This window comes from Salvelinus alpinus, chromosome 36 (genome assembly GCF_045679555.1).
Source record: "Salvelinus alpinus chromosome 36, SLU_Salpinus.1, whole genome shotgun sequence".
In the NCBI taxonomy this organism is placed as follows: Eukaryota; Metazoa; Chordata; class Actinopteri; order Salmoniformes; family Salmonidae; genus Salvelinus; species Salvelinus alpinus.
This window is the reverse complement of record NC_092121.1, coordinates 15,091,195-15,105,744: the sequence shown is the minus strand read 5'-3', so window position 1 is coordinate 15,105,744 and position 14,550 is coordinate 15,091,195. Positions and strand designations below refer to the sequence as shown.

Here is a 14,550-nt window from a genome sequence, read left to right as displayed (position 1 = left end):
ATTAGAATTCTGAATGATTTAATTCAGGATTTTTTTTTACTTTGTTTTTTTTTCTTGGTTCTGTGCAGTTCTAAGTCAAACAAATACACAAGATTTAAGACAAAGTTTTTTCTATTTCAACTTATGTTAGAAGAAAAAAGGCTGCATCTACACAGGCAGCCCAATTCTGATCTTTTGGTCATTAATTAGTAGTTTGACCAATCAGATCAGGTCTGAAAAAGAGTTGATATGAAAAGATCTGATGTGATTGGTCAAAAGAACAATTAGTGAAAAAAATATCAGAATTGGGCTGCCTGTGTAAACATGTATATTTGACCACATCTGTACACTGAAAGTCGATTACATATAATACACTAACTTAAAATAGAATGTGTAGTTTTATTTATCTTATTATTTGAACTTTGTACTGGACCACTGACTTTGGTCTGACCCAAACTCAGTGGGTTTCCTGCAAGGCTGCAGCAGACAGATATGAATGTGTTGGGTTCTGGCTTAAGTTCAACCTGGCCTTTAATTTGTAACAATTCCCTCCTATGCAGTTTCCTGAACTGAGATGACACCTGTGTAAGCAGCATATGGTAACATGACCTGTTTAATTAGGTCCTTGACTCTGACACCCTCCACTGTAACTCACCTGAGTGGAACAACTATGTACCACAAGAAATAGCCCTCTAATGCTCCATACAGGTAATTTCTCTTCCATGTGGTGGGTGAGGTATAACAAGTAAATATATGTGTGTACAGTATTTGTTGGTCTACACATCATCAATACGTCATTACTTTTGTCTGACATATTTGTGCGGGTGTAGACTGCTTTGGTAACACACACAATAAGCACCTGCCATTATTATGCCCTGTTAGACCATTGCAAACATGGGGGACAGAAAACACAGACCTAAAGTTTCAAGGTGATGGTGTGGACTAAAGGCTCAGTAGGTTATAGTGGGCTACTTACTACCTGTCTAAAACCACCATAGTACTTTGGCCCGATGTACTAGTAGGGTACCTGTCCACCATCAGTCCCTGTCGTGCAAAGACGTCACCACGAACCCAAGAAGAAGAAATAGCCTACAAATATGACCTGCACGCATCTCTTCGAATAGGACAAACACAGATTAACATAATATGTTAAATCAAGTAAAACCACTGTCCAATGCTAACTTGGAAAACTTACTTGCATCGAGTCGTTGTTAGCCATCTGGTGTCTTGTGTATCACACAGGCTACCACAGCGGTGGGATGACAAAGTCTTCTTCAATGTAGCTGATTAATTTTTATTATAAAATCATTTTAGTGATCTACGACACCATCAAATCAGTTCCTGTCCGTTTGGAGTTATTTGCAGTCAAAGAGCAGGCCAACATTGGCGAATATCCTCAGCACTTTAAAACGACAGTGAACTGTACGGAGAGTTAACGGGCGTCTGTCTTTGCCCAGGTGAGCGAGAGCATCGACAAAATAAACATTGTAGGCCTATCATTCTCTTCTTTAGTCCATGTTCCAAAAGAGCAAGAAGTTACGTATCACCGTGTCCACCTTTCAACTATGTTGTGTGGTTTGAAGGCTGACGTTGACTGGTTCATCTGGCATTCTACCCCATGTAATTGGAGAACATGACAGCTACATAAATAATACTAAATGGACATCATTCAATTGTTCACTCACTCTCGAAAATCTACATTATTATTAGGCTATTATTTCCATGCATTGCATCGTCAAGCCTATAATCGGTTTATGAACAAAAACCGTTATGTCTACATAACATAGCCTCCCGCTTACGTAGCCTACCGCTCACCTTATCCTTTCCAATTTAAATCCAGGCGAAATATCTATAAACCACAAAAAAAGACCTGACATTTTCTTACTGTGAGAAAATTAATGCTATCCTACGCCACTCCTCCCTTGCTGAGAGCTCTTTTGTGCGTGCCTGGTAGTCAATCAACAGTATAAAAACGGTCTGACGCTCGTTGCTCGAGGGGGCAACTAACCAGTGAGGGTAGCTGAGCGCAAGTGAGGGGCGCGCGTCGTATTGGTCATGTGATCACTACAATTGCAATAAACCTGTTGACGATAAATCACAATTTCGCGCCTTTAGTAATTTCATAGAGCGAACCACTTGGCAAATCTAAAAACGACTTATTGGTGATATCGCGTTATTCATATGGGCCGAGTCTGCCTACCTTACCATTGTTCATTTGTTGTAGTGGAACTAAACGGATTTAGAAATACTTAATGGTATGGACTTAATATTGTACAGGGTAGGCTTAGGCTAAGCGACTCTTTGTCCGACTATGGCCATCACTGAATGAGACTAGCGAAGCCTAGTGGTTAGCTGGCCAAACTGTAGCTCAAACTGTACATGACATTTCGTCTCGGAAAGGTTGCAACCTGGAATCAGGGGTAGACGTAACATAGTAAACGAAAATCGGTGAATCTCAAATTGGTATGATATGTTACATTATGTGTTTATGTGTGGGTGTCCGTCATCCATTTCGTATGATATGCTACGAATTACCATTCGTATGATATGTTACGAATTTGAAATATGTATGATATGTTACAGAATGTTCCAATTTGTTGTCACTAAAGTTAGCTAGGTGGCAAATGCTAACATTAGCTAGGCTAGGGGTTAAGGTTAGGAGTTAGGTTAAAGGGAAAAGTAGTTGCAAAGTAGTAAGTAGTTGCAAAGTTGCTAAAATGCTACAGTTGTCTGTGATGAGATTTGAATACGCAACCTTTGGATTGCTAGACATTTGCATTATACACCCACCGATCCACCTTCCTTTTATTGTTGCCTTTAGTAACCTTCGTTCTTATGTAACCATACCAAATGTAACATAATACTTTTAGCCTAGTGGTTAGAGTGTTGGGCCAGTAACCAAAAGGTTGCTGGATCGAATCCCTGAGCCGACAATGGCAAAATCTGTTGTTCTGCCCGAGTAAGGCAGTTCCCCGGGCTGTTCCCCGGGTGCTGAAGACGTGGATGTCGATTAAGGCAGCCCCCCCGCACCTCTCTGATTCAGAGATTGGGTTAAATACGGAAGACACATTTCAGTTGAAGGCATTCAGGTGTACAACTGACTAGGTATCCCCCTTTCCCTAATTTAAGTGTTCCTTTACTATGTTACTTCTAGTATGAGGAAACCTGAACATTGGTACATTGTGAGAGGCAACCGATCACATAAAGCCTACTTCAGTGGAGGAAACCCCTCTGTCTAGACAAGAGGGACTACATGGCATCAGTCTTTCACAGTAGGTTATGCTGTCAGCATTTCAATGTGTTTGTTGCCATTGCCAACCTGGTTACAAAATAGCAAAAAATAGAAAGAAGAGCTAGTTGAAAGTAATTTTATTTCTAAATGGTTATATTAACGTACTTAACAATGATACATGCATCAGACACAAGCCTAAACATGATCTTAAAATAGTAAATGACTATACAGGAGGCCTATCACAGTCTACAAACACTACTCAAATATAAACCACCTTAATAGCAAAAGTTTAATAATCAAATCCTTTTAGCAAAATTGATCAAGAGTCAATGACTAAGCTTGAAAATAATATTAGATTTTCCAAACTCTGATTAGGCCTATAATGTACTTAATAGTATGCCTCTGGTGATTATTTGAACTATAAATGTTTGATGATGGACAGTCATGTCTATACAGATGTAGGATCTTAATTTGAGAAAATAATTCTGCGGCAACAGGAAATGTGAATTGTGGGGATTATAATTAAATTGACATTTCACATCATAAGGGAAAATCTAATCTGACATTTCAAAGTGGAAATTACAAACTTCAGAAGTCTTTATAAACCTCAAATACACTACATGTTTTAAATGTCCTGCATAGCAGGAAAGTTCTCCTGCAACAGGGTGATTAAATTAAGACCCTACACCTGTAGGGTGTAGCTACTGTCTGGACTAGATTATTGTATATCATTACATGTCGTACTAGGAATACAGTACTACAGCTACTTGATATATTTATTTTCTAAAATGTATTGGTGCATTAAATGCATTGTATCCATAGCATTCATCTTCACATAGTATAATTTGGGATGTACTTATGAACTGTTGTCCAACATCAAAAACACACTCACCACCCACATCTAACCACACGCATAGTTTGATTGAGTCAGGATTGCATCATGGGGTTCACCCTGTCCCTGACACAGCTGTTTACACAACATTAGCGAGCCTATTCAATCCAACCCACGGGTTGTTTGAGTTTGTTTTGGGTGGGGGAAAATAGTTTTTTGAAAAAGTCTAAAACCAAATCAAAACTGTGTAGAAATGATAATGGATGTACATGTATAGGCTCTTCACTCTGTCCAGCTTGATAACAGTAATTTAAACGAAAGGTAGACAGCGAAAAATTCAAACATTTATGGACACTGGACTATTTTTTGCAAGAAAATAAATAATGCGTCCCTCCGGACTCGGTGAAGACTGAATGCGGCCCACGGGCAAAATGAGTTGGACACCACCGGTTTAAAGAACTGAATGTATTACATAAATATCATTTTCACAAATGCTGCATTCAAACTGCAATAAGTTGTCATACACAGCATCACATACATTTACAATATCACCATGTGGATACATACAGATATACTTTAAAAAATATTAGCCTACCTGTCAAAATAGTTTCATAGATGTGCTTGCACAATACTAACATTTTATATCCTACTGTACTGATAATGGATAAAAGACAGACTACTGTAAACAAATACTGTAACCCCTGTAATCTAACTCAACCATTAGGTGGCAGTGTTCATCTACCTCTATTTACATACAGAACTAAAAGAGGACATACAGTATAATAGCCTTTAATAATTAATGCGATTTTTTTATGGATACTACATATACCTGTATAGATGCTAAAATTAGAACGAATTTGCATAAATAAACTACAATTCTCATTAAGTCTAAACTAAATTATGTGCAACTGATGTCTAATATTGCACAATTCACCATACATTTCTGATTGCACATAACAGTAGAATTATATAGAAATTGCTTTAAATTTTACATCCCGACTGAAACCCTACCCAGCCATTGTGCAGCCTTCCCAAATAGGATGTACATACATGACACACTATAGTAGACCTGACACCAAAGTAGTACAAGCAGGAATCAAAACTTCTGACTATTCAGAACTCCAAAACAGAGACCGGTGGCTCACAGTTTAAATCAATTTGATGATAGATCAACTGTTGACATGGAGATAGATGAAGGATATTCATTTGACAAATGTAGCCTACATGTATTCAATTTTGAGGCTTTAGGAACCTAGTTTCCCCCTCTGTTAAGCCATTATGGCATTGGTCATACACAGCACTTATTTAGTACCATGTTAAAGTCCTTCCAACACTTCATATCCAGTTTCCCATCTCACAACATTGCCTCATCACTACTGCAAATAACTCCCTCTCCTGGGGCGTATTTAATAAATGGCAATGTATGTTGATGTAATTCTCTGAACAGTTAGTTACATTTTTATCAGTGCTCCGAGTGTTGTGCTCTCTCTGTGTGGTAGTGTCGCTGTCTCAGACTTCTGTTTCTCTCCTATCATGACATCATTTGTAACCTCGGAAACCCATTGAATAAAGGCCGACCCAAGAAATGAGGTTATAGCTTTGGAATGCAGGGTGAGACCCCCCCGCTTCCACCAATCCCCTCACCACCACTGTGTGAAAGGCAGAGCAGAACAAGGACGTTCTTCTCGCCCTCCCTCTTTTCCTGTGTGATTGACAGCCCAATTATTTTGAGACATTGCGCTCCCCTTAAAAGGGTGTTTTTCTACAGACAAAGGATTGTGTCAATTCAAAGCAGTCCATTTGGTCCAGACCGCAGCTAGCAGCAGTATTTTCTCCACAAACAAAACAGATTCTCTGAGGATTTGAAACTGATGATAATTTAACACAACCAAGTCTAATCTAGTCCCACTTACCTGTAACATTTAAATTAATCAACAAGTGCACTGTCATAACTATCACTCAGAATAAGGTTCATACTGTACAGTAGATCAAATTAGGTTTTTGGTTCAAAGCAATACACATAGATAAAACACTCTCTCATATATATATATAAAACAGTATTCCTGTGTATTATTAAAGTATATTAGATGCAGTACCAATGGGGGATGTGCCATTCTTAATTCTCCATGGATGAGTAATAATATATACCATTCTCTGAAGATTAGTTTGACAATACAGTGAATGTGGATTTCTATGTAGATATCAAGTTAGAATGTATAGCATGCTCTTTTTGTGAGGTTGTGTGGTTTAATCGGTGTACCTCGCTGTTATGTTGGTCCATGTCATGAATTTGTAGTGTGGAGATGCAGTGCCAACTTGTGTCGTGTGAATACAGTATGCAGTGCATAGATATGACAGTGATGAGTGGTGTGTCCTCCTCTCCTGGCTTTCAGTGCTGTGTCTCCAGCTCCACCACGGTCCAGTCTCCCTGGGGGGAGCTGCCCTGGCTGTCTGGGGAGTAGCTGCTAACAGAGGTGACAGTGGCAGAGGGGGAACTGAGCGGGGACAGCAGGTTGGGCCACATGCTGCTCTCCAGGGGGCTCAGAGTGCCCCCGCTCCCCACAGGCAGCAGGAGCAGAGGGGGGCAACCCCTGTCCCCGGACAGCAGCAGGGTTTGGTTGATGAGCTGCTGGACGATGTCCACCTTCTTGCTCCAGTCCAGGTCCGTTGGAGGAATGGGACGCAGCCCCTGCTGGCGTGACTCTGGCCAGGTCTGCTTGGATGTCCACTTCTCCTGCTGCATCCTTGTTTCCCTCTCTCTGTTCTGCTCCCTTTCCTCACCCTCGTCCTCCTCTTCGCTGGTTTCCATGGCCTCATAGATGGTGCAGAGCCCGGAGGATGGGGAGAGCATGACTGCAGACGGACTCCTCAACTGCTGCTGTTTCTGTTGCTGTTTGAGCTGTTGTTTGAGCTGTTGCTCCAGCTCTAGCTGCCACTGCAGCACCTGGCGGCGGTGTCTGTGCTCCTGCTGCTGCTGCTGGAGTTGGAGCTGGAGGAGCTCCCGACGCTGCCTTTCCAGCTGCATCTGCTGCTCCTGCCTCAGACACTCCTCCTCCAGCCACCGCCTCTTCTGCCTCTCCTGCTCTCTCAGGTGCTTCTGGTGCTGCTCCAGCCTGCGCAGCTGACCGTTGGCTACAGCTGCAGACTGGAGGGACCTGGAGGTGGTGTCGGTGGGTCTCCTGTTGCACTGCTGCTCTGCGAGGTAGTGGGCATTCACTACAAGATGAGGAAGCTGTATGTGGTCCTCTTCCTGTAGGCCCATGGTTGGCTCATCCTGTTTTTCCTCCTCCCGTAGCCCCACGGGTGGCTCGCTCTGCTTCTGTTGTGACTGGTGGGACTCTTCGGTCTCTGCTTCGTCACTCTTGGGCCCTCCTGCTAGACAGTCAAGATAACTTGGGATGTGCGTTAGAGACACATGCACCAAAAAGGAGGGGTAAGACAGCATCCAGGGCCAGAGGATTCAAGGAGAAGAATCAAAAGGAGTGGAGGGAAGACGTAAAGCAAAATGAGGGGGAAGTGCTGAGGGATTGACGTCTTTACACAAAGGAATAAAGCAAATACAAACAGAAACCTGTCTCGATCAGTTGAAAAAGGACAAATAAATGAAGTTTGACCAGTTTACTATTCTGTTATATATTGGCTTATCTAAGTATTATAACAAACCTAACAGTCGTTGTACTCTGTTATTTTTGGGTATACATTTGTGATGTGGGAGGACATACCAAATTCTTACTGATCAAACCGTCACCTCGAATCTTTGTGGTCTGGCTTCAAATGTCCCCGAGGGTAATAGTGACTGAGTAGTGGAAAACGAGTGGAGAATGGCATGCATCCTGGACTCATCCCTTATCTTATTGGAACATGCAATGACTAATTATTAACATGACATCTGTCTGATTCGAGTACTTAACATTTTTGACCTAATCTAATACATATTACATAACCCATCTACTATATAGACGCAGTATTACAGTCAAATGAGGTCTAGAGTTTGCTCTCAAATAATTTGGAAAAAAGGTTATGAAGATGACATTGAGTTGAGTTTGAACTACAATTGTTAAATTGTGGAGACACATCATGGATTCATCAACAGCTACTACAGTACATGTCTATACATTTAATATGATACGACATTTCAGACAGTTCCTGACATGGGACATTATCTAAACAGATGTAGCAGCAGTGGCCAATCACATCTTAAATGTAATCGCTTTCGCTTTCCCACATTCGTCTGGTAATTGTAACCTCGGAAACCCAGAACTAAAATCTCACATAATTGCGTCAGAGTTTAGGTAATTTAGATCAATTTGCAACCCATTCATACAATGTAATAAAGTGGTGCGCAACATTGTTGGTAATAATTTTGTTTTAAGTCTTTGCCCTCAAGATGCTGGCCTGAAACTCAGAACTATATGTAGCCATAATAAGGGATAAAGATCACATGACTAGGAGCAATTCATCTCCTTTGCCTCTTTGGTCTGGCATTTAACTACCATTAATGCAAAAATGAATTGACATATTTAAAAATGTCCCAAGGAAATATCCCCACATAAAGGCTAGATTTTGATAACATGAGAATTAACATGCAAGACCTCACAAACCGGGGATTAGGCAAAGACAATGGGGAACAAGGGATTAACCATTTTACTTAAGAACTAAATCATAAACTACTCTGATGAAAAAGTTTTTGACCAACCATATAGCTTCTTCATATGTACACCTGACTGCTTTGAAACGCATTCTATCCCACATCAAAAATCAACTCAGCCAATACAAGGATGCCCCTGGGACAAGCTCGGCTAATTACAAAAACGTGTACCTCAACACTGACCATGCCTTACTCAAGGGCAGCCATGGTGTCCCAACAGACACGTACAGTACTATACATGCAACAGAGCGTTCCCAAAGCAACTTCATGAGACGCCTGTATGCTCATGATAGGCCTACTGGGCAAAATGCCAAATCTGGCATTTTTTTATTATAGGAAAACCATAATGGTGCAGAAAGGAAGGAGAGGAGGAACAAGGGAAGCTCTGATTTCAGTACCGACAAACATAGGGATCCAAGGGTTCTCCTTGTCTGGGTTGAGCAGGAGCAGGCAGGATGGAGTCAGATCTCTCATCCAATTCAGCTTCTTCTTAAGACACATTCAGGTAGGTGTGGGGTAATGCCAGTATGTATGTTTGTGTGTGTGTTGGGTGGAGCATTCGGGAGGATACAGGCAGGTTTGAGCAGGCTTCACATCGCAGAGGATGTAAAACCTTCAGGACATACAGTAAAGGGACCCAGGAGCAGGAGTCTTCCCTGGTGTCTGTTTGGGGAGTACCACCTACCAAGGACGTTTACAAAATGTGGTGTTGGTCTGTGTTGAATCCACGGAGGTTAGAGAGAAACATATACATGCTGGAAAACAGGGTATGGGACACCAGGTGGATTGCCTCCTAACCAAAATTCCATTGCGCATCAACACCATTCCACAGATAAAACTTCACTTCCGGGTGGGAAGTGATTCCCATGGTGAGGACAGTGATGTCATTTAAATACAGTACATAAAACTGACCTAGACAACAATTGAGACATGCTACGCTAATGTGAAATAACAAGAAACAGGAACAACGTGCCTTGCAATGATGTTTAATGGAATTTTGAAAAACCTACTTAGTGTGAACCATTCATTTATGAACATCCCTACTGTATAATGGTTTAATCAGATACAATTTCAATGTTAGTACATGCAAGTTGAAATATCCAATACCACTAAAAGTGTTTCAGTGAGAAAAGCATTTTCAGTGAGAGTCATTCTAAAATGCAGAGGAATGCACGTTTTTCCCCACAAATAGTTGTTAGTTGGTTCTGAAGCACAAATGATCAACTAAGAGAGGCATGAAGCATGACCACTTAAAACAGATGCCTCAAAACACACCGTACATGACAACTTTACCTGCCATAATAATCTATGCAGGGAGAGGCAAACTTCCTGTAGCGCAAATTAAAACTAGACAAACTTCAAATTGAACACTCTCATACCGACCTCAACAAAACTGTAAGGGGAGGAAAGCCATGTTAAATATCTAGTCTTTACTCAATACTAAAATAGTGTTGAAAACAAGAAGACAAACTTGTAAAAAGAGAGAGTAGGACTATCTCTATGGTGCAGGATAAAATGGCACGTGTAACATAGGGGAGGCAGGACCGGGTTCCAACAAAAGTAGAAAAAAAAAATTGACATTTGTTTGGTAAAAACAGTAGGATAAATACACATGAAGGTAGAGTCCATTCTCATTTTACTCCTTCTCTTTTAAGAGCTTTGTCCCAACGGACCAGTCAGTCAATGCCCCCTCAGGGGTTATGGAGTACGCAGTGTTACTTAAAAAGAACATTCTAATAGAAAATGGTAGCTAGTGTACATAAAGTAGTGCCATACAGTCATAACCATAATAGTAGTATGAAAGAGGGAGGCTTCACTGATCTACAGTCTTTTTCGTTCCCCTTGCTTTATTTTGTTTCCTACCATCATTTGCTTGTTTTTCTAAACCATCTAACCGACCTCGAGAGAAAAACTAAGAACAACAAGGGGGGAGGGGTGCGAGGGAGAAGGTGCATTCCAGGGGTAGGGACTTATACGTTACCTGCCAGAAAGCTATCAGTCTTATCGCATATAGCAGAGTAGTAGGGTGGCTGGCCCTCGCTGGCCTGCCCGGCATGCTGGGGCCCCAGGCGGAGGGAGTCCTCCAGGGTGTTGGCCTCCTCCAGGTCGTCAGCATCCATCTTCCCCCCCAGCATGTAGTGGTGCTGGTCCCCAGGCTGGCCCAGGGGCAGCAGGTCTACAGGGCCTCCCAGCAGCTCCTCTGACTGGGCGGCCGCTGCTGGCAGGGTCAGCTCCTTGATGAGGGAGGGGTCCTTGGCCTCCTCGGGCAACTGGTCCTCGTTCTCCAGGGAGAAGATGCCGGGGCTCTTACCGCAGCTCTCGGCAGTGGAGTGGGCGTTGGAGTTGGACATGGTGCAGTCGAAGCCGTAAGACGCCACTGAGTTGGCAGACTGGGGTGTGCCGCCACCCCCGTCCTCCTCTCCTTCTCCGGCCGGCGCCTCCACCACCTCCTCATCCTCTTCCAGGGCAGGCAGGATACGGGCGGACGGTGGGCTGTCGAACTCAGCACTGTCATCCATGGTGACGGGGACATCTGGGTCATTGATCTGCATCTCACCCTCCGTGTCGCTGGCCTCGTCTCCCGAGGTGGAGGGGGAGGAGGGGGCAGAGGCGGGGGCAGTAGGAGGGCCTGCTCCCAGGACCTCGTCAGCAGGGAGCGTCTCAGCCTCCTCGTCATGGATGCCCAAGTCCTGCTCCAGGTCAGGCTGCACATTGGATGGCACAGGGGTCTGCTGCTTGTCAGAGCGTGACTCCACCCCGGAGCTGCTGTCATAGTCACGGAGCTCCTCGGGAGTGCTGGTTTCACTGCTGCTATGGATGGCCAGGGCCGTGCCACTCAGGGTGCTGGACTGAGACATGCCCACAGCAGGGGGCCCTGGGGGGGCTGGGGAGGAGTTCTCCATCTCCTCAGGGGCAGACTGGGGCTCTGAGGGCTGCTCTGAATGGAGCGTCAGAGAGGGGGCGCTGAGATCCAACCAGGCCTGGGCAGAGGACTGGGTGGGCGTCTCAGGGTCGGCAGCCCCGTGGTCAGACAGGGGGCTGGAGGCGGTGTGGGGGGAGGAGAGGTGGGGCTGGGCCCAGGGGTCAGTGAAGGGGTTTGTCTGACCCCAGGCTGAGGAAGGTGGGATGGGCGAACGGTTGAGGTTATCCAAGCGGTTCTCCTCTGTGTAGTCATCCTCATCTGCATTCCCACAGCTCTCCAGTCCACTCTCCGTCACCCCTTCGCTGGGCATCTCCACATCATCATCATCCTCCTCATCCTCTTGCTGACACACCATCCGGTGGTCCACTGCCCGCTCTGAGCTCACATCCATATTAACATCAACTCGCTCCTCCTCGTTGAGCAGGGTCTCCACATTGGGGGAGCCCATGAAGGCCCCTTCTCCCTCGGAGCCCTTGAGGCTGGAATCTACCAGGGCGTCGGAGCTCTGGGTACCCTGCAGCAGGCCCGTATGCTGGGTGCTGCTAATCTCTGACGACCCCTGCAGGCGGCTGCTCACATCCTCAGAGTCCATCCCTGACAAAAGGTCATCCCCATGCCAACCGGTGGAACCACTAAAGCCTGCAGGCTTGTCCTCCACAGAGAGCTGAGAGCTACTCATGTCAAACAGTGATGTCGGCTTGCACACTTTCCTATCCTCATATTCCTCTTCATCTTCCTCCTCATCGTCGGACAGGGTCTCCACATTGGGGGAGCCCATGAAGGCCCCTTCTCCCTCGGAGCCCTTGAGGCTGGAATCTACCAGGGCGTCGGAGCTCTGGGTACCCTGCAGCAGGCCCGTATGCTGGGTGCTGCTAATCTCTGACGACCCCTGCAGGCGGCTGCTCACATCCTCAGAGTCCATCCCTGACAAAAGGTCATCCCCATGCCAACCGGTGGAACCACTAAAGCATGCAGGCTTGTCCTCCACAGAGAGCTGAGAGCTACTCATGTCAAACAGTGATGTCGGCTTGCACACTTTCCTATCCTCATATTCCTCTTCATCTTCCTCCTCATCGTCGGACAGGGTCTCCACATTGGGGGAGCCCATGAAGGCCCCTTCTCCCTCGGAGCCCTTGAGGCTGGAATCTACCAGGGCGTCGGAGCTCTGGGTACCCTGCAGCAGGCCCGTATGCTGGGTGCTGCTAATCTCTGACGACCCCTGCAGGCGGCTGCTCACATCCTCAGAGTCCATCCCTGACAAAAGGTCATCCCCATGCCAACCGGTGGAACCACTGAAGCCTGCAGGCTTGGCCTCCTCTGAGGGCTGAGAGCTACCCATGTCAAACAGTGATGTCGGCTTGCCCACCTTCCTATACTCCTCATCATCCTCCTCGTTGAGCAGGGTCTCCACATCGGGGGAGCCTTCTCCCTCGGAGCCCTTGAGGCTGGAGTCTACCAGGGCGTCGGAGCTCTGGGTACCTTGCAGCAGGCCCGTATGCTGGGTGCTGCTAATCTCTGACGGCCCCTGCAGGCGGCTGCTCATATCCTCAGAGTCCATCCCTGACAAGACGTCATCCCCATGCCAACCGGTGGCACCACCGAAGCCTACAGGCTTGGTCTCTTCTGAGGGTTGAGAGCTACTCATGTCAAACAGTAATGTCGGCTTGCCCACTGTCCTCTCCTCTTCCTCCTCATCGTCATCTTCGTTGATCTCCTCATCTGCCTTCTCCACTGCCTCTTCCTGTTCCTGAGAGGGAGAGACCAGGACCTCTGAGGTCAACTCATCCATGGGCTGAGACATGCTGAATGCAGGAGGGGCTGAAGAGGCAGGCATGAGGAGGTCCTCCTGCTGCTCATCTGGCTGGATCTTCACCTCTTCCTGGACTGGACTCTGTGGAGCCATGGCAGACTGGTTCTGGGCCCAGGGGTCTGGCTGGAATATCACCTCCTCCTGGACTGGGCTCTGTGGCGCCATGGCAGACTGGTTCTGGGCCCAGGGGTCTGGCTGGAATATCACCTCCTCCTGGACTGGGCTCTGTGGAGCCATGGCAGACTGATTCTGGGACCTGGGGTCTGGCTGCAATATCCCCTCCTCCTGGACTGGACTCTGTGGAGCCATGGCAGACTGGTTCTGGGACCTGGGTTCTGGCTGGACGTGCATGTCCAGCAGAGCAGAGGCATTCTGGGGCTCCCTGACCGGGGACATGGGCCCAGTGGGGGAGCATGGAGGGGACATGACTGTGGTGCCCAGGGGAGACACTGTGTCTGCTGGCTCTTCCAGGGGGACCAGTTCCAGCTGAGCGATTGGGGCCTCCTCTGGCTGGCTGGCCTGAGGGGGCACAGTCTCCTTCTCCTCTGGGACTGCAGCCACCACTGCTTCTTCCGAGGTTGCCACAGAGACCACAGCAGCCAAGGCAGCTGCAGCTATGGCGGCAGCAACAGCGGCGTCCTTGGTCTCACCCGCTTTAGTCGCGGGCTCTGCCGCCGTCATGGGCTTGGGGCCACGCTTCACTGCCATGGGCGTGTTGCTGCCCACAGTCTTCTTAGGGGTGGAAGCCTTCCCTGCTGGCTTGGTACTAGGGGTCTTGGGGCCAGCACTGACATCCTTTGAAGGCGTGGGCCTGCTTGGCGTCTTCTTGGTGTCTGCGGCCTTGCTGCTGGCAGCCGGCTTCTTGGGGGTGGAGTCTGGCTTGGATGCGGAGGCTGATTTGGGAGTCTCAGGTTTGGTGGTCTTGGCTGGTGAGGTGCGAGTTAGAGGAGCCGCTGCAGGCTTCTTGGTGGCTGATTTGGTAACATCTAGAGGAAGAGTATAACAAGTAGATGTTTGTGAAGAGGAAAAGGACAGGGGTTGGATGGAAACTTAATTATGATGAACAAATTATCCAATAAAGATATATTTTGAAAAATGTAACAATGTAATGCTAGTAATAAAAAGT

The 14,550-nt window shown here is 46.2% G+C and overlaps 2 protein-coding genes across 5 annotated transcripts in view; both read right to left on the bottom strand.

Moving 5' to 3' along the window:
• The window catches only part of LOC139565534 (serine/threonine-protein kinase N1-like), a 45,163-nt gene extending 43,182 nt beyond the window's left edge, over positions 1-1,981 (bottom strand). Inside the window, exon 1 of the mRNA XM_071385963.1 lies at positions 1,175-1,981. Coding sequence (XP_071242064.1) covers positions 1,175-1,198 — 24 coding nt within the window. The 5' untranslated portion in view covers positions 1,199-1,981. The remainder of the gene's footprint in view (positions 1-1,174) is intronic.
• A 7,680-nt stretch (positions 1,982-9,661) lies between these two features.
• The window catches only part of LOC139565435 (uncharacterized), a 31,982-nt gene continuing 27,093 nt past the window's right edge, over positions 9,662-14,550 (bottom strand). For all 4 annotated transcript variants that reach the window (XM_071385777.1, XM_071385778.1, XM_071385779.1 and 1 more), the window contains one exon: positions 9,662-14,410. In XM_071385777.1, the coding sequence (XP_071241878.1) occupies positions 10,662-14,410 (3,749 nt within the window). In that variant the 3' untranslated portion in view covers positions 9,662-10,661. The remainder of the gene's footprint in view (positions 14,411-14,550) is intronic.